At 38.6% G+C, this 20,053-nt stretch overlaps 1 protein-coding gene across 2 annotated transcripts in view; it reads right to left on the reverse strand.

The window, feature by feature from the left end:
* The window catches only part of IFIH1 (interferon induced with helicase C domain 1), a 52,273-nt gene that overhangs the window by 14,704 nt on the left and 17,516 nt on the right, over nt 1-20,053 (reverse strand). For both annotated transcript variants that reach the window (XM_075933504.1, XM_006114847.4), the window contains exons 3-10: nt 19,542-19,724; nt 12,515-12,598; nt 6,712-6,932; nt 5,138-5,348; nt 3,544-3,761; nt 2,115-2,231; nt 1,352-1,475; nt 1,019-1,249 (exon numbers count right to left, since the gene is read on the reverse strand). In XM_075933504.1, coding sequence (XP_075789619.1) covers nt 1,019-1,249; nt 1,352-1,475; nt 2,115-2,231; nt 3,544-3,761; nt 5,138-5,348; nt 6,712-6,932; nt 12,515-12,598; nt 19,542-19,611 — 1,276 coding nt within the window. In that variant the 5' untranslated portion in view covers nt 19,612-19,724. The remainder of the gene's footprint in view (nt 1-1,018; nt 1,250-1,351; nt 1,476-2,114; nt 2,232-3,543; nt 3,762-5,137; nt 5,349-6,711; nt 6,933-12,514; nt 12,599-19,541; nt 19,725-20,053) is intronic.

A 20,053-nucleotide genomic window follows, 5' to 3' on the forward strand; every position in this document is an offset into this window, starting at 1 on the left:
GGCTTGCATGAACTGACTTCCTCACAATATAACACTTCCAGAGTGATCAGCTGGGTTCTTAAGTTCAAACTCTATATTTCAAGTGGATAGGGATAGGTCTCTCAATGGAGAAGCTCTGCTATTTGCTTCCTCCAGCAGAGCCAGAGTTTGTTGATCTTTAGGCCACGGTACAAAATGTTTCTTTTTCTTCCTGTCATTTGCCTGGCTATTGAGTAATGCACTTTTTATTTAAAGGGACATTTAGGCACTTGGCTAGATTTTAGATTTTCTAAGTGGCTTAGTTCTTATTGTTGTGAACTGGAGATTCTGGGTGCTCTGCACTTTTTGAAAACCTAGCTATTTAATCTTAGGAGCCCAAATGGAACTGAAGTCTACTGAAAAAAAATTGGTCTTTTGGACCTAGTTATGTGAGGGGTTAACAGCTCTCTCTGTGGTTATTTATTTTCCATGATCATTAAATTCTCTGTCCTTCTTCTCAGGCTGTCAATAAGAACAACAATGGCTGCTAATTGTAAGAGTGCTTTTGTCATGTAGACTGTAGTTTCGTGGTCTAAGCCCATTGCAACTAAACTAATCTCATGAAGCCCATCAGCCATTTGACAGAAACAAGTTTCACTCATCAGCCTATGCTGGATTCACACCAGTGACCTAGACATGGGAGACATTGTGTCTCACAATTATCAGTCCCCAGAAGCTTCAAGTACTTGACAGATTCTGATTAACATACAGTAAATGATCTCTTGAGCTTGTATCAAAATATGCAAAATCTTCAATATGAGAATACACTTTTATATAAACATACTATACCATTGGACATGAAAATACCATATAATGCTGCTAGGCTAGTAACTTTTAGACAGTATATTGTGACATACAAACCCTATAGCACTGAATACCATAGAAATACCTGTGAATTAATGAGTACCATGCAAATCACGTATTACAGTGTCAATAGTGTATACTGTCAGCTGTATGGATTTTAGATTTTATTAAGTATCATCATATATTTTATGCTCACCGTAAAATAATTTTATCAGGAACATATCTGTTTCATCTAGATTTGATGATACTGGTTCATCATCCTCATCTTCTTTTACTATTGTTTTCTTGCTTTTCTCCTCTTTATAGAAGTTATTGAGGTTGTTGTATGCATCAATCATTCGGATAGTGTCATTAATTTGTAGGGCATCATTATATTTCTTTAAGTGCTCTGCACAAACACGTTCTTTACGTTTTTCTTCTTTTGCAGCTAAAACCAGAACATATAGAATCACGTTTGTACAGCTGCACACACATACAGCTCTCCAAGTCCAAAGTCATTCAGCATTTATATTAAAGTATTTTTAAATACCGTTCTTCTCTTCTTTAACTGCCCACTGTTCATAGGGCTGAGTTCCAAATTCAAACGTTGGGTTAAACTGACAATAATTTTGAATGTCTGTCATGATTTCTATAATTTTCTCTCTAAATGGATCCTAAAAGCACACGGATAAAAACTAATTAAATTTATAATCATTGTTATGTCAACAAGAAAAATGAAGCAACTTTTTCAATGTGCTGTTGTCTACAGGAATTCCCAGTACAAAAAATTGTTTCAGGAAAACAAGGTTGCTGAAAGTACTTGCTCATTTAACCACTTAAAATCAAGGAAATGAATATCTAGGACAACATAAACATTAAACTATCCATATAATACATTCCTCATGAGTAAGTAATATAAATTTCCACACAATACAACAACATTAATACTATTCTTTCTGTTATCTCAAAAATATACGAGAACTCCAAAGCCCTTTTGAAAAGGAAACAAAAATTCAACTTGACATTCATCTACAGAGTGTTATTAAAATTCAACATTTGTGTTTCTTTTTCCAAAAACAATTAATTTATTTTTGGAAGAGCAGAAATACTGTAGTACCTGCTATGGAAACTGGAACTTTCCTAGGGCTACAATATCTCCAGAACACTATCGTGGGATCACTATCAATCAGCAGGGAAACAGAGTTAGCCTAAAAACCCTTTACTCCAGTCAGTACTCCTTTACAGATTAATATACTTTATTGCTTAGATTTTGTAAAAAACCAAACAAAAAAACCCCTAAAACAAAAACATACCCTTCTTTTGTCATCTGCAATCACAAACTTCTTATATGGTTCCTTCACCTGATCTTTCAGCTGGGAAGCATGTTCTTCAACGGTCATGAGTCTATATGCATCAAGATTAGCACAAATCTGGAAGGAGAAAGATTTTTATTTTATTTTTCATATATTTTATGAGTTTATTCTACATGCAGGTTAGATTTCAAAATGTTATTTTGAGTTGAGGAAACAAAAGTATATCACAATTTAAACATAACAAATCTAGCTCAAAAAGACATTGGATACTTGTAGGATAATGAAGTGGAATATAGGAAATAGGGCTTCAGAAAGTAATTATAAAAGTAAGAGCTGGGCCTGGACCTTTTTTGGGACCATGTTAATTGGACGATTGAGAGATTTTTCACTTCTGATGTTTTCAAAGAAAATATTTTCCCTGTATATTAATTTCAGTGATAATAAAGGAAAACACTTAAATCTTCATGAATATAGAAAAATAAAGAGTTAATGACACCAGGAGTAGCACTCTAGAGTCTTGCAAATAGAAATGTGAATGGCAACATTTATTCCATCAAAAATTAAACTAAAAAACAAACATCCTATTTATAAAATGTTCAATACTGATAAAGAATAGAGAATATGTTTCTGGGTTTTTTAAGACATCGTGGGGCTGTATTTTTACAAGTACTTCTCAATTCTGCCTACTCTAACTGGCTTGAGACAACAAAATTGCTTCTTATAGGGCATGTCTCTTCAAAAGTAATTGGCTCGCTTAGAAATTGCACTAAGGCTTTGGGCTAAATTCTGCTTTTTGTTTCACCAGTATAATTCCAATGGAGTACATCTAAAATAGAGTTACATGAGGAGATTAATGACTATTTAAATAAGAGTAGAAGTTAGCCATTGTCTCCAGAATCATTTTATGCAAATTACCTATTCTTCCTTCCTAATTAGCAGTTCTAATTGTTAGAAATTAACATGTTGTTTGATTATTGTTCTATACTTATACACACCACAATTTCTGCCTGTTTAAATATGGTTTCCTGCCTTCTTCAACGCACACAAATGTATGCCTCAGCAACCTTAAAAATATATCTAAGAAGGACATGACAGTTTTGTACAATTTTCAGAGCACTGATGGGATTCACAGGTTTCAAGTAATAAAGTGCCACTGCTTTGGTTCGACCAATACTTAATTTGACAATTCACAAATTTATCGCTCTTTTCAACTGACACCAATCCTATTTATCAGATCCTGCAAATCTTTACTCAAATGAATTCACTAACTTCAAAGGGATAAATTACTTACGAAGTTTACAGAATCAGGCCCTATCTACCCACAAAAAAATAGGGGATTAAATTTAGGGGGAAAATAATAGTGGCTTCACTAAGCACTTTGCTTGAATAAGACATTTCCTTGGTGATTTGATCTTTAAGGGCTACTTGCTTTCAAAATATGTTCTTCAGCTTTCTGTTGACTTCTTGCCCCTCCCACACCAGGTGAAGCAGTCAGTCCCAGGATCTGAGGCTGTGGAATCAGGGGTTTGTTTTCTTTTCTCAATCGCTTGTTTTTTATCTTTTCTTTTAAATAACGTCGCATTATATTGTTGTAGACACCTTCCTTCTGGGTGTGATGACATTCGTCAATTATGATGAGAGAAAAGTCTGTAAAACATACCCAATACAAAATGGTTAAGATTTCCTTTCAATGCAGTATGGAGTAAATTGGTCCTCTTACAGCAAAGGATGGAGGGACTCTTGGTAATCTGTTTTGGCTCTAAAATATATCTGCTTTAAAAGAAAATAAATGTACAGGTAGTCCCCGGGTTACGTACAAGATAGGGACTGTAGGTTTGTTCTTAAGTTGAATTTGTATGTAAGTCGGAACTGTCCAGATTCAGCTGCTGCTGAAACTGACCAGCGGCTGAGCACCATTAAATTACGAAGTATTAGGTAAGCTGCCTTTTGATTTTGCAAAAATGAACTCCAGAAACACACATTTGAATCACCTTCAAACTCTGCTTTATTATTTAACACACATGATGTGTTAAATGTTTTCCAGACATTCAGAAATGACTGGCCTTACACATGAGTGCACAGAGGTTTTTTTTTCTCCCCCTAAGAAAAAAAAAGGGGGGGAGCTATATCTAGAAGAAATAGCTTCCCAAAAGCCATTAGAAAGAATACAGAAATGTTAAGCTACTGTATTGCTACCTGTGTCTTGTAATTGAGATAATTAGGTATTGTTTTCTTGTTTTTCAGAATATGTTAATTTAAACAAGATATACTGACTACTTTAGACCAGAGATGTCTGAAAGACCCAGTTCCAGAGACACTAGAATAAACAAAGGCTGGGACAAGAAGCTCTGTGATGTAGGATAGGGGCTGGGCTACTTGCTCAGCTAGCAAATGGGGGGAAGCTCTCCGAAGAAGGGCAGTATACACGTTGCCATCTCCTTCAGAACAGAGAATGCACTGACCATGAGAAGGATGCCAGAGATGCTGAGATCCTGCTAGGAAGGACATGTCAGCTCCAAGAAGAACAGTAGGGGCAGGAAAAGAACTCTACTTGTGGCAAATGAACTGGAGTGGAGTGTGAACTTTCGTTTTGTTGTAATGAACTTTATATTTGGAACAACAAGGACCATTTTGAACTCAGCCTCAGGAGGTTGTTGGTCAATGTCCTGCTAAAGACTGTGGGGCTATGTCTAGACTACACAGTTTTTCTGGGATACATAAAGGTATCCCAGAAAAACGCTGTAGCATCCAGGGAACGCGTCTGCTCTTCCGTTTTTTTTTGCGGAAGAGCAGACGCGCTCTTTCGGAAGCCATGTCTTCCTCCTTCCATGAGGAAGAAAGGCTCTTCCGAAAGAGGAGGTTTTTCCGGTAAAAAGCAGCAATGTAGACATAGACTGTGGGGAGATTCACAAGGAACCCAAAGAGAGGGAACAGAGTGAAGATGCTACAAAGGCACTCTGGACACTTTCAGAAAGGAACCACATGTTAAGTCCCCCAAAGAAAACCTAGAGTGAAAAACTTGCCTGATAACTGGACACCTTCTTCATCTTCTTTGGTTGCATTTAGCAGAGCATTCTCAAGGATCTGAGCAGTACTGATAATTACATCATTTTTTCTTACAACTTCAGGAAATGAGATTTTCAGCTGAGAATCACCACTTAATCCTGTAACCCGATACCAATGCTTCAGGAATGGGTTGAACTCTTTTCTGAAATGCTGCTCCACTAATGGCACCTGAATAAATGTTTCCAGAAAAGAATATGAACTACATAGGACATACAAAATTCAACACGTCATTCATAGAATGATTGTTGACTAAAACAACAATTCTGCGTAGGCCAGTATTTATCCTACAATAGTATCCCTGGGTCTTTTATAAGCATGTCATACCAAATAAGTATGTCCCACTCCAGGACCCACCCAACCTCCCTACCTTCAAGCATGTCCTTTTATCCTGCCTTCCTAATGCAGGATCCCACGCCATCCCTGGAGCACCCTGTGTTGGCTGTCCGGGCTGCTCCCAGGGTGGGCGGGACTTGAGCTGAAAAGGGCGGGCAGGACTCATACTCCTAATTAAATATTTTGGGATAAATTTTATTCTCCAAGCACACAAAATACCCATTGGCATTAATGGAATACAGAACACATGCACTGTGAGGAAATATATCTCAATCTTGACAGAATTATTAATGCTCATAATTCTATATACATTGGGTATTTTGTGTTACAGAGATGATGGACTGCCCAATAGCAAAGTACAAAAGTCTGTACTGTATTTTTATGAGAGTAGGTTTACTGCATTTTTATGTTAAGAATGGAAAAAATTTCTAAAGGATTCAGTAATTAGTTATTTAGGCACATGTTTCCTTCCTTTTATCCCCCCATATAATGTGGTTAAAAACCATATCTATCAATAATACAAATATCTATGTTAAAATTTAACTCTAGAGAAATATTTAAATTTTTAAGTTAATGGTATGGGCTGTACTTTTTATTTGCAAAATTCTAAGGGGAATAGTATTTTAAAATTTCAATGAGAACAGTATTACTTTATACATTTAAATGCGGTGCTGTGAACTTAAGCTATAGCACAGTTATTCCCCAACAGAACCACTCAGAAAACTGGCTAAAATGTGTCTACAAAGAAAAGTGAAATGGTGCTAATGGCTTTCAATATCACACTCGTGTATCAAAAATATAAGGATGAAATAGGCACTTTGATTTTTTTAAATATATTTTCCATTTTAATAACCTTAACTGTCATTAGTAACTACTATTAGTAAAACAGATAATAGTAATTTTTCTCTATATAATTGATAGGGCAGATTAGTTTCTCTGTTGTACTGATGTAAATGGCAGTCCCTTGGATTTATACCAGTGTAATGAAGATCAAAATCTGGAATCAGGACCCTCTTTCATATAGCTTGATTTAGTGAGTTTATTGGCATATTGATTTACGCTCAATTTAAAAGATCAATATTAACATGGTATACAAGACCGTGTCTCAGCTCAGGGGCTGGAATAAATGCTATTTTGGGGTCCCTTCCAGCCCCCATTTCTATGATAATACTATTCCTGTCGTAATGGCACAGGATACCTTATTCACAAGTACTATAACTTTTCCAGGCTCTGATGCTCTTCTCTTCTTATCCAAATGTTCTTTGGTAATGTAAACAGCCACCCTGGTTTTACCACTGCCTGTAGGGAGACATATTATAACATTCTGTCCATTCAGTGCTGGTTTTGAAACCTCCATTTGATAATCTCGGAGAATCAGCTCTGGTTCTGGGGAAGCTCTTTTGTCCATATCATCTTCATCTAAGAGGAAGGAAAATACAACAGTTCAATAGAGGAAATCACCAGCAAGTTCTACAAATAACATGTGCACAGTTTAAATGTAATGCAAGTTTAACCATGACATAAGTTTTCTGAGGAAAATGAAGGCCTCTCCATGTAACTGCTTTTGTCCTATGCAATTCTGCAGAATTTTCCTTTTACTAAATATAAAAATCTGGTTTAGATGAATAAAGTCAAATTTTTGACCATGTCTAGTTATCTAAGGAACTTCCTGGGTTGAAAGCTACCCAGTCAGAGACTTATTCAGAATAAACATAATTAGGGGATAGGCCAGGGGTGGGCAATAACACCAGTGGTTAGCCAGGGTTAGGCCCTGGCAGGCCTCTGCTGTTATATTTATCTACAGGGCCACAGGTACCAATGATCACATATCATGTTGGCTGCGGATTGCCATTCCTGGCCAGTGGGAATGGCAGAAAGTGGCGTGAACCAGGTCACTGCTTCTCGCAGCTCCCACTGGCCGGGAATGGCGATTCATGGCCAACATAAGCTGCATTCACCAGTATCAGCAGCCATGCAGGTAAATATAGCAGCAGGGGCCAGCCAGAACTAATCCTGGTGGACCGGATCTGGCCCGCAGGCAGGTATTTGCCCATCCCTGGAATAGGCAAAACTAGTTATATATGTTACTTTATTACTTAACACTTGTAGAGCCAAATCCTCCAAATAGGGGCAGCAAAATTAAGTCCTCAAATGCTGTAAAACAGTATGATTCTACTTGAGGGAATTTAAAAGAAACAATCTCTGCATACCACAGGACTCTATGAGGACACTATCCGTCTAAGCATGCAGCAAAGTTTTTTGGTGTATTACCCACCAATTAAGAATCCACCCCCACAATCTCTGTGTGAGGAGGGAATATAGTAACCAGAGTTGCTAAGGCAGCTGGGATGAAGTAGTAGCCTTTGTACAGCTCTATTGCTGCTCTGTATTCAGCCAGCCATCACAGTATTCCCTGTCTCCCCACCACCCCAAATCCCATTTATCTGGGCTTTGTACGGGACCAAAAATTTGGTCCATAATAAGTATGCAAGATTCTGGAAATTTACATATCCAGAATTACTGCTAAACTTTCATTGATGGGTATAATCCCACATTAATTACATTACTGCCATGCCTTTACTGCTGTTCCCCATGCTAGCTAGATGAAAGCTGGCAGGGAAATATCTACCCATGCATCAATCCCACCTTCACTTGCCTCCCAAGGCTATGTCTATAATGCAGTCTGACGTGTGATTGTAGCACAGGCAGGCATATCCATTAGCATGGCTGGAAAATCATCACAGATGCTGCATCAAGGGCTAGCAATGTGAGTATATACCCAGTGTCTCAGTGTACTTCTACCTGGAATGTTAGTCCATGCTGATGCCTATGCCACCTAATCAATACTACTATTTTTAGCCATTGTAATAGGAGTATCTCAATCGATGCTGTAACTACACTTCAGTTTGAAGTATAGACATAATCTGAATGATATTACGGGTTTAATGCTAATTTCACAACACAAAGACAGAGGGGAACAGGACCAAGCCTATTAAGTACTACATTTTAAAAGGCAGAATTTTTATACTATTATATACACATTTAAGAATTATTATTTTATTTTCAACCAGAGTTTTATTGCATTCTGTAAATGTTCTCAAAGAGCTTACATCAAAGATAATGACAATATTCCACTAGACAAAAAAAAAACCAAACTCAGCCCCTGCTCTCACATTATGATGAAATCACTAAGGGTACTTCTAGACAGTGGAGCTATTTTGGGATACCAGCTACCCTACGTCTTTTAAACACACCCGTTATTTTGAAATATTTTTCAAAATGTCAGGCGTGCTATTTCAGCATCCTTGTAACCCTAGTTCCACGAGGGCTAAGAGATGTGTCAAAATAGCATGTTATTTCAAAATACAATTGAAATAAGATAAGCAAAATTTGTGTAGTGTGTAGAGTTTTGGGTGTTGTGTAGATGCACCCTAGAAGAAGAACTGCAAGGCTTTTAACATCACAGTTACATTTCACATAAAATAAGTGTCCCATTTTTTGTATTTGATTCCATTAAATAAAACTAAACTAACAGAACTTAATGAACCTTGAGAAAAGACTGCTGATGGAAACATCCAGGTTCCATTTCTAAGTGTTTTTCGCTTGTTTTATCTTTTAGTGTGAGTGCAGACCTATCTGAGCAAAGGAAAATTCACACCAGAGAGTGCTTGGCAATAGTCATCTAACTACTACTACTGCTCCATTTTGAGGAAGTGCATTTGTTTGCTTTCTGCTTGGCTAAATCCAATAGATTAATCATATTGAAACTAGCATCGTATCACCTGTCTGTTTGGTTAACTTTCAATATCTCGAAATCCTCAAACTTAACCACTTTAGAAAAATATTCCTCTTTCTTCTGTGTCTTTTTTCTTCTTTTTTGATAAATATATAGATTTTAAAACATTAAAGAATGTTCTTAATGCTATGTCCTGTTTCTCTGAAAGGCTCATATAAATTGCTGTGCTGGGTTTATTCACACAATCAGTATTCCTTGCTTTGCATTCTTTGCCTAGCCTCCATTTATTTTATTTTTATCTTTTAAAGAAAAATTATCTTTGAATATCCATCAAAATGAAGTGAAGGATACAAACTTGACTGCTGTAAGACACTATTAGTAAACCACTGATGACAGTATTATAGCACCTTGATGCTCATTTAAAATACCAAATGTTGTCATAAGCAGCAGATTTCTCTCTTTGTGCTCTTATTGGTCTTCACTGTGGCTACGTCTACACTGGCCCCTTCTTCGGAATAGCCATGCTAATTTAGAACTTTGGAATAGGGAAATGCGCGGGGGATTTAAATATCCCCTGCGGGATTAAAAATACGGCTTGATCTATCTACAGTAGGATTTTTAAAAGATCTTAATTAAAATATGTTTGCTAATACAATCCTCATTTAAAAAAACATAATTTATCTTCACCTAACAAATATAGGCTGTGTCTACACTCGCCCCTTCTTCGGAATAGCCATGCTAATTTAGAACTTTGGAATAGGGAAATGCACGGGGGATTTAAATATCCCCCGCGGGATTTAAATAAACATGGCCGCCGCTTTTTTTCCGGCTTGGGGAAAAGCCGGAAAAGAGCGTCCAGACTGGCGCGATCCTCCGGAATAAAGCCCTATTCCGGAGGATCTCTTATTCCTACTTGAAACTGGGTCAAATTTCAAAAAAAACCTCCTCTTTCAGAAGAGCCCTTTTTCCTTGTGGAAGGAGGAAGATAGGGCTTCCGAAAGATTGTGTCTGCTCTTCTGCTAAAAAAAAGTGGAAGAGCAGACGCATTCCCTGGACGTGGCAGAGTTTTTCAGTTTACCTCTAGAGATGTAGTCTGGTCTTGCTGAAACAAAAGACAGGACTATGCAGCATTTTAAAGACTAACAAGACGGTTTATTAGATGATGAGCTTTTGTGGGCCAGACCTGAGGAAGTGGATCTGGCCCACGAAAGCTCTTCACCTAATAAACCGTCTTGTTAGTCTTTAAAATGTTGCATAGTCCTGTCTTTTGTTTCAGTATATCTATGGTATCCCAGAAAAACCCTGTAGTCTAGACATAGCCTGAGTGATTAGTTTGTACATTTTGAACATATACAACATGATGGCCTGACCTGCTGAAGTGAATGGGAATCTTTTCATAGACTTCATTGATGTTGGATCAGGCCCCATTTGAAGGTTTCCTGTTACCAATACTTGTTTCATGACTCCTTTATATGGCTTTATTAGATAGATTATGACAGTTGGTCCTATTTGGACACCCAGACTGTTCCCAGCCTCCATACAAAGGGGAGCCAGGGACAATATTTATTAGGGCTAGATCCCTGAAGACAAAAGGGTTCCTTTTGATGTGACAGAGCTCTGCACAGTCATGTCCATTTGCAAGATCCAGGGAGCGATTTTCAGAAGTGACTAAGGATGTGATCCACAAAGGAACTTAGGCATTGCTCGGCTCATGCTGTAACCTGCGCTTAACCCCAAGGTACCCTCTGCCTTGTAGAATTCTCAGCCCTGCGTTAGGTGCCTAGATCACGTATTGTACTGGAAGAGTTAGACACTGAAAGCGGTGATCCTTCAAAGCTAGCAAGCTGAGCAGGGAGCCACCTAAGCTAGCTGGGAGTGAAATGCAGAGGAAGGGAACAAGACCTAAGGCCTCAAAATTATTTAGCTGCCTAATACCTAACAATCCAGGCCTTAAGTCCCTTACTAATAGGCCAAAGGTTGGTGCCTCCCTCAAAACAGAACAGTTTCTCACAAAAAGTCTGGGGCGGGGGAAGAGCAAAGGAAGAGAGAGTGAAAGCACACATGTGAACAAGGAGAGCCAAATGGTTGGGGCGCAAAGATATAGGAGACCCAAGTTCAAATCTCTGCTCTGTCTGATTTTCAGCAGACCTGATCCTGTCTCCCCTACCTCTTAACCAGAGAGCTTTAGAATCAGTCCTTCACTGGCCCAGTCAATATTTAGTGATTTATACTAAATGTAACAATCCCAGGAGGAAGATTAAGAGAGTCAGTCCCCAAAATATTTGATAGCCTGATAGGTAGGGCACTCAGCTGGGATGTTGCAGATGTTGATACAAGTCCCTGCATAAGGCATTCCTCCTCTTAAATTGAAAATCTTGCTCTGGGTCCTTTGAAGGGCTATGAAGATCTGGCTAGTAAGGGGATGGTATTGACAATTAAGCTGCTTTGCCTCATAGTTGTTTCCATAAACTATCTGAATAGAGGACCTAACGAATGAGAAATAGGGAGTGAATGTGGGTCAGTGCTTCTACATCTAACTTCTCAGAGACATTTTGCACAGGATTGACAAGCAGAAAAGAATGAGCAAATGCTGGAGATGACCTCTCTAGGCTATCACATTAGTTTAGTTATTGAGACATGGATAGCACTGGCTTGTGAGAGGCATGGTATAAGAACGGAAAAAGTGGGTTGTGCCCACGAAATCTCATGATACTATCTATATTTTTTTGTTTGGGACATAGGTGGCAGCTGATCAGTGAGTTTGTGAATGTCAGTAGTTCCTAAACATTGGCTAGAAGTGCCTAAATACCTTTGTGTAACTGGCTCTCAGTGATTTAGGAACACAGGTCCCTCTAATTTGCAGTGTCAATAGTCATCTACTACACTAAGTCACACAGCTGCTCCTGAAATCTCATTCCTAGCCCTTAGATCCCTCAAAACATAACTTATCAACTTGCTGCTAAAATTCATTCCCTCGCACTGCCTTCCTCGGGGGCTGAGCAAGGACTGGCTCTCTTTGCACTTTATTTTGAGGGCTGCTGTAGAAAAGGCAACTGATGAAATATTTTATGGCACAGTATCACATATTATTAGCCATTTATATTATAGAAGAGTCCAAAGGCTCCAGTCAGGATCCCACAGTTACATGAAAATAGAGCCTTTGTCCCATATAGCTGATGAACTAAGCTGGAGCTCACAATGAAACTTCATTCATAGTACAATGTGCTCATCTTCACGCTTACTAGGGTACAGAAAGAAATCATACCTGAATCACCACTAGTGGTGCTACTGTGTCCCAGGCTTTCATTTAAGCTACTGACACTTGCATCTGGCAAACTGACTTCAGATTCTGTAAAAGATAACATTAACATAAATCTAAGTGTTTTATGACACAAGAATATTTCCATATTTGCTTGCAGTTAACACTGTATTTCAACAAAAGCATGTCAAAAATCAGAGGAACAGAGGGATGCTCTAAGACAAGTTGCCTGCAGCAACAGGCTATGGTGGCTGGCAATCTAAAGGAGAATCAAGAATTCTGCCTGCCCCAGCTTTTCCTTCTCCCTATACCAAAGTTGTGGTGTGCAGGGGGAGAGTTGCAGATGTCATGGAATCAGCAATGTCATTGGAAGATTCCCTGCTGCCTATCCCTAACAGGACAATTTTCCAGTTGTAAGGGTACGTCTACACTGCAGAGCTATTTTGGGATTCCGGAAGTTTCCGGAAATAGTTATTCCATGTCTATTGAAGCGGATTTCAAAATAACAGGCTGCTTATTCCAAAGTCCTGGTAACCCTTGTTCCACGAGGATTATGGGGCATTTCAGAATAGCGAGTTATTCTGAAATGTGGCACCAAATTACAAAACAAGTTATTTTGAAATAGCATAAAAATAAGCTGCCTAACAGAGGCAGCAAGGGGGAGGCAGGAGCTAGTGCTGGGGGAGCCAGCTTAAAAGCCAGTTTCCCCGAGCACCATCTCTCCAGGTGGCAGGGAAGGCAGTGAGGTAGCGGGGACCGGGAGCGAGCCACGAATCAGTTGATTCCCAGCTTGCGCCTAGTTCCAGACGTGCCTCTGCTTTTTAAATGTATTCCCAGCTCGAGCAGGGCTCCCCTTGCTGTGCACCAGCCTTTTAATGTATTAAGAGCCATAGCCTGTCAGGATGGGAGCTAACCCCACTCCCTACAGCAAACAACACTACCACAGGTTAGGTCACTTTCCAGAAAGTGAAAAATGTCACATTCAACTGACTGTAGTGTTATTGTAGCAGTGCTGGTTCTAGGATATTTAAGAGGCAACGTGGAGGAGGAAATATCTTTTAGTGGACCAAATTCTGTTAGTGAGGGAAACAAGCTTTTGAGATTAAACAAAGCTCTTCTTCAGGTGTGGGAAATATTCAACTGAAGTTACAAGAGACATTAAGGAAGGTAAAATAAAATTTTACTTTTGATATTTTTTCATACTACTTTTCAGTTACTAAAACTACAGACAAGGACTGTTGATAGTACAAATTATTTTCTTACAGAAAAAGAAGACAGGGTCAATTATAAAAAGATAAGGAAACACAGTAGAGGTGAAGCAGTTATAACTTACAGTTATAGCATAGCATAGCATGCTCTTCCTGGTTGTAATGACCTAACAACTTCAGGCAATACAACCTTCTTTCTATAAACTTCGGCTTGCTTGTAGTAAATTAGTGAATTTTCTCAAAAATGTTAAAAAGACTCCTCTTTGAAATCTAAGTTTTTGAAACTGTGTTTAACTTATTTTTTTGCTACATGTGCCCCTGAATCTCCCTTTTTAAAATTTAATTTTAACAATAATATTTCATACCTAACTGTTTCAGTATGGAAGATTAGGAATACTGACTAAGGCTATGTCTACACTGCAGAGCTTTTCTGGGATACTGCAGATATACCAGAAAAGCTCTGCCGCGTCCAAGGAATGCTTTTCCGAAAAAAATATTAGGAAAAGTAGACACATTTTTTCAGCATCCCTGTAAATCTCATTCTACAAGGAAGAAGGGATGTTCCAAAAGAGGGTTTTTTCCAAACTTTTGGCCCTATGTTGATGGGTCAAATGCTTGAAAAGCCTCTTTCAGAAGAAAAGCGGAAAAAGATACGCAAATTGCAAACCACAGCAGACCTAGACTAACTGTAGGAAGGAAAAAAAGTGAAAATGACTTACACTGAGGCTGTGTCTACACTACAAAGAAAAGTCGGAAAAAGATATACAAATTATGAACCGCAATTGGCGTACCTTTTTCGGCTTTTTTTTTTTTTTTGCAAGAGCCTCTTCCAAAATTTGGCGTGTCTACACAGCACCAAATTTCTGAAAAAAATCTCCTCTTTCGCCACATCCCTTTTCCCTCATACAGTGAGGTTTACAAGGATGGCAAAAGAACGTGTCCGCTTATCCGAATTTTTTTTCTGAAAAGCAGGCGTGTTCCTTGGACACGGCAAAGCTTTTCTGAGATACTGGAGATATCCCAGAAAAGATCTGCAGCATAGGCGTAGCCTACGTGCTGCCAAATGAACAAATTATGAAAACTGAAGAAAGAAATCCGTTCCCCCTTGTTCTCTTTTTCATCCAGCATAATCTTAGGTATTATTTGTGTCTATAGTAGATTTAAAAACAAGCAAGCAAAGCAGACCAAAGTGTGACTTTTACATTGGTGTCTTATAAGTCTTCTCATATAGTTTAAAAGCAAAGAGGTAACATTTAACCTACTAAACAATTTGAAAATAAAACTAGAAAGTGACAATTATGTTATACCTATTAGAAGATTTAAACACTACAATGAAAATCTCTGGTATGACAGGCTTATTTCAATGTTAAGCACTCCCTCTGCTGGAGGACAATAATATGGCAGAATAAAATTGTAAGCTTGACAGTATGGTTTATTTAAAAAAATGCATGGCTATTTTGGTGTCTAAATGGACAAAGAACTACCCCACATAACCTGAGTTCCCACTGTCCTGCAGCTTATTTATGCAATTTCTATCTGTACAAAATAAGTGCAAAGTAAGTGTAGCAAAGTACCAAGTCAGGAGAGTAGTGTTGGCATCCACTTTGCACACGTTTAAATGACTACACAAAGATACAAGGCAGTCACCTGATCAATAATACTTATTATTTGAATAAATAATCCATTATTACTCATAGGCATCTGTTCTTCTGTGGTCAATAAATAATCCACATAACAAAATGCCCATTATATTAAAAAAAAGCTTTTGTTAAAAAATTAATTCTAGATCTTCCTGGTAAAGAAAAATTACACTTTCTTCTTAGAATTCTACTTTTAAAAACATACAGTACAAGCATACTGGTAATACGTGTGTGTGTGTGTGGCAGGGGAGACATAATCTGCTTCATGGTCAACATGTCCCAGGGCAGGGGACTGCATGACAGCTTGGTTTTGTTCTCTTTTAAGATGATTATCAGAAATTAATCCCTCTTATTTGTCCACAAAACAAATAAAATAGAGGCAACTAGAGCAAGCTTTAACTTTGTCCTGGACAGCCACCATCAATGCCTAGTCCTGATTTGTCTTCTCTGATGAGACCACCAACCAAGGACACAAGTACTGATTGCAGCTTTGTGACGTGAACACTTGTTCACTAAGGCCTGGAATGAATCTGCTAACCACTCAATGAAAGCCTTTAGAATGGCCACTATCATCTGGTCTAACTTCTAGTTAGTGACCATACAAAAAAGACTCTTTATTCCCAGTGAAGAGATCTGCTGTTCCACTATGTCATGGATGGGTGTAGGTTTTCAGGCACAGCCCTAAGGGCACCACCATAATCTGACCTTAAGAAACCTAAACATATTCTCTGTGCTAACATTTAAATCACAAGCTACAATATACAATACAAAGTCCTCCCTCAAGATAACCCATTAGAAGAAAAATTAAAGAGAACTTATGTTCCTAAGTGAAAGATGGTTTTTCAGGTAAATGAACATTCTCAATTTTTTAATGTTGGTACTTTTCATAAATTATTTTTTAAAAAGTAAACCTTTTCTGACAGTTTTCCTCAGCCTTATTCTCTTTCCCTCATAATGCTTTTTGTCTCCTACTCTTCACTACACCTTACATTGCCTTTTTATACCCACTTTGCAGACATAAATGTTTGTACATGTAGTACAAGAGAATGGAGAATAAGGCCTCTCTTATGTTTTTGATAACATGGGTATTGAAAAATACATTTGTGGAACACATGGACAAACATACAAGGAGAAAGTACTGGAATCAAAATGTAACAAGCTTCTTAACCCAAACAGCTGGACTGCCACAATAAAACAATGTGAGGTGCTTCTAAGACAAGGGAATCAGAGAATCATTTGTAAGAAAAATTTGAAACCTTCCTTTTAAAAGGAATACAGTGGAATCAATTTATAATGGTCAGGTTGGATTTCAAAAGAAAGCAACATTCAATGGCCATAAGTCACAAAGGGACCATGTCACAAAGGGAGTAGCTGAGTGAAAAGTACTTTTGAAAATCTGGTCCATAGTGCAAAACATAAATCAATAGGCTCCAATCCATGTATGGAGAACAGCATACAACAGCTACTTCTCTCAATCCCTACAGCAGTATCTTACAGAATTTATAATCTATTTATAGCACAATTAACCACCTAACTGTATGGAAAACAGATCTTGTTAAACACAATTGAAATTGTTTTTAAGGAGACTGGGTGAGAGATAGCACAATGGAAAAGTTCTACCCAACGTTACTGGGTCCTCACTGAAGTTGCATTCACCAATGAGAGTCACTAGGAAGTCTAGGGCACATCCCATGTTCTCTGTACTGCATGAAACTGAGCTGCTCTATGATACTTGCCCAATTAATTATAGGAAAACTTGTCTATAGATTCATGGAGGTTAGGACCATCAATGGCTATTAGCCAGGATGGATAGGAATGGTGTTCCTAGCCTCTGTTTATCTGGAGGTGGGTGACAGGGGAGGGATCATGTGAGAATTATCTGTTGTGATCCCTCCCTCTGGGGCATCTGGTATTGGCCACTATCAGCAGACAGATGGACCTTTGGTCTGACCCAGTATGACCGTTCTAATGCCAGTCTTTCCGGGAACATAGAAGGGAACCATTGCAGACACTGGAAAACTATCACCACTCAAGTGGTTCAGCCTGTGTCCTCACTACAATCTGGATAGTTTACAATCCTGAGTGAAAATGAAACCCTTGCTCTAGCCCATCTTGGCCAGACAGCCCAGGTTAAAATCACCATAAAAGGAAACAGTTATTGTGGATGGAAAGTAGGTTAGGAGCAACACCCAGGGAAAGATTCCAGGGTAACTCTGCATGAAAACATAGCAACTCTCAGGGTATGTCCCTGTGTCTGAGCCCTGTTCTAGAAGGATGCATTCTAAAAGTGAAAGGAAGTGCAATATGATCAGTTCAGTAGGACGATTATGTACTTGGGCATCTCTGCGAGACTACCTATACATGTTTTTTATGTGGGTATCAATCCACCAGTTACTTTAAAACACTTGGTGACATGTTTTTTGCACTCCTTTGGAGCTGTCTTGTCATCTTTGTTGAAGATAGGGATGTAAAATTATGATTAACTGGCTAATTGAACAGTCGAGGCAATTTGCATCGATTATTTGATTAGTTGATAAGGACACTTCTGCCTCTCAAGTGTAGCAACAACACTTGCTTCAAAGGCAAAAATGCTGCAGGGGGCATGAGGCAAGTGGGGGATTCAAGCAGTCCCCCACTGGCCCCGTGCTCCCTGTGCTCCATGCTGTGCTGCCGCTTTGAAACGCTGCAGGGAGACCAGTATCAGGTTCCACGCGGTGTTTCAAAGTGGCAGCGCAGCATGTACCCTGTGATTAGCAGGGGAGCCCCCAGCTGGCCTCGGGCTCCATGCACCACTGCTGCTTTGAAGCATCCCCTCTTCTTCCCCCACCTTGCTGCCTCTTTCTGATAGTCAACACGCTAGTCGACTAGTCGCTCTATTTGATAAGCATTTGCTTATCAGACAGTCGACTAGTCATTCACATCCCTAGTTTAAGGGTTAGTTTTCAGACCCAAATCTTACTTTGCCTTATTCACATGAGGAAATCCATTAAAATCCGCAATTGGATCAGCATATATGGAGGCAGTTATCTTGACCATTATCATTACTCTCAACTGCAGCTCTATTTGAACCTATAACAGGTGGGAAACACTTCTCAGCTCACAAACATATGTATGAATCACTGAATCCCATATGGACCTGTATTGCTGCTATTTATGGTTCCAGACACATTTTTCAAAAGTTAATTCACATAAACAATGGGGATAGAAGTAATTAAAAATGTTACTCATCTGTGTTTTTATATGATTTAGTAAGTTAAGTTTGATGCTGCTGTTTATTTTATACCAAAAACATTTACCCTTAAAAAGTTAAAACATTTTTCACTTGTTAAACAATTACTGGCAAAAGCCCTTAGTGGAGACACAGTTATACTGGCATAAACGTCCTTTTGCTAGTACAAGCGGCATCTGCACCAGCTATAGTAGTGTAACTATACAAGCAAACATTTTCTAACATAGAGCTGGGCTGATTTAACCTGTAATTTGTGATAATTGTTGAACCTACATGAGAATTATACATTTATTCAAACAACATCTTGGAGCTGGTTTTCAAATACCTTTTAAATATTTTATTACAAACAGGAGGAAGACAAAACTAATGCTCTTTTTCTTAAATCAGACATGAGAAAATCATGAAGACCAAGCTAAAGTAGCAAATGTTCACTCTAAATGTGCACAGGTTCCATGGACTGATTCTCCCGGGAAAGAGTATCAGGAGAAGTGCAGATTGGCTCAGGTGGGCCTGTTCCAAAGCATTCTACCTTGTGTCAACAAAACTGCTCCTGGACCTCCGACTGCTGCCTCAAAAGGAGATTTTTTTCTAGTTGCATTTATTTAATCAGTTCAAGTGTGGCAGTTTTTAATCATGCCTTATCGTGCTGGATCTCTCATTATATTAAAGTGATAATTTTACCTAAGGACAGAACAAAGGCTGAAGAATTTGCCCCCAAATGCATAAGTTGTTTATATTACTGTAAATATGCATTGGGGAGTGGGATGGGAATTTACTACTTCCACCAGAGGGGCATACTTTCTCTTTTTCATTTATGCCATTAGCACTGCTAGAGTTCATTGGAAACAAATTTATATCTGATGTTTGACATATCTTGGTTTCAAGCTACTTCTAATGCCAGAAGTTTGTCAAGTTATGTGAAATGCTAAAACAAAAAGTACCAATTATTCAATTACCTGAAACTACAGAAGTGTCTTCAAAAGATGTTTTTAATATAATGCTCTCATTGGCCAGACTATCATTCATTTCATCTCTCTGCTTCAACTCCTCCCCTACTGCAGAGGCCAGTGGCTCTTCAGCCTCCACATCCTCATCTGTAGTTGCTGGCAGCTTGATCTCATTTTCCTTATTTTCAGTTTCTAGAAAAGTAACACAATTTGAACTGCATTACAAAATAAGCTGTTTTCATTGAAACATGGAGCCCACTCTCCAAACGCAAGCAACTAAATAGAAATCCTAATCTCATATTTCCATGTCTGAGTCAGCACGTAGGGAAGTAAATGTGTTGACTTAGGGTCCAAATTAGGGATGTTAAATATCGGGTCCAAATTAGGGATGTTAAATATCGGTTAATTGAATAGTTGATTAACCTCATGAATTATCGGTTACTCGACTGTTCTATAGTCCCTGAGGGTGGGGCCAGCAGACAGTGTGCTCCGGCCCCACTCCCGAGGAGACCCCTGCCACT

The sequence above is a fragment of the Pelodiscus sinensis genome, chromosome 7, assembly GCF_049634645.1.
Source record: "Pelodiscus sinensis isolate JC-2024 chromosome 7, ASM4963464v1, whole genome shotgun sequence".
Classification (NCBI taxonomy): domain Eukaryota; kingdom Metazoa; phylum Chordata; order Testudines; family Trionychidae; genus Pelodiscus; species Pelodiscus sinensis.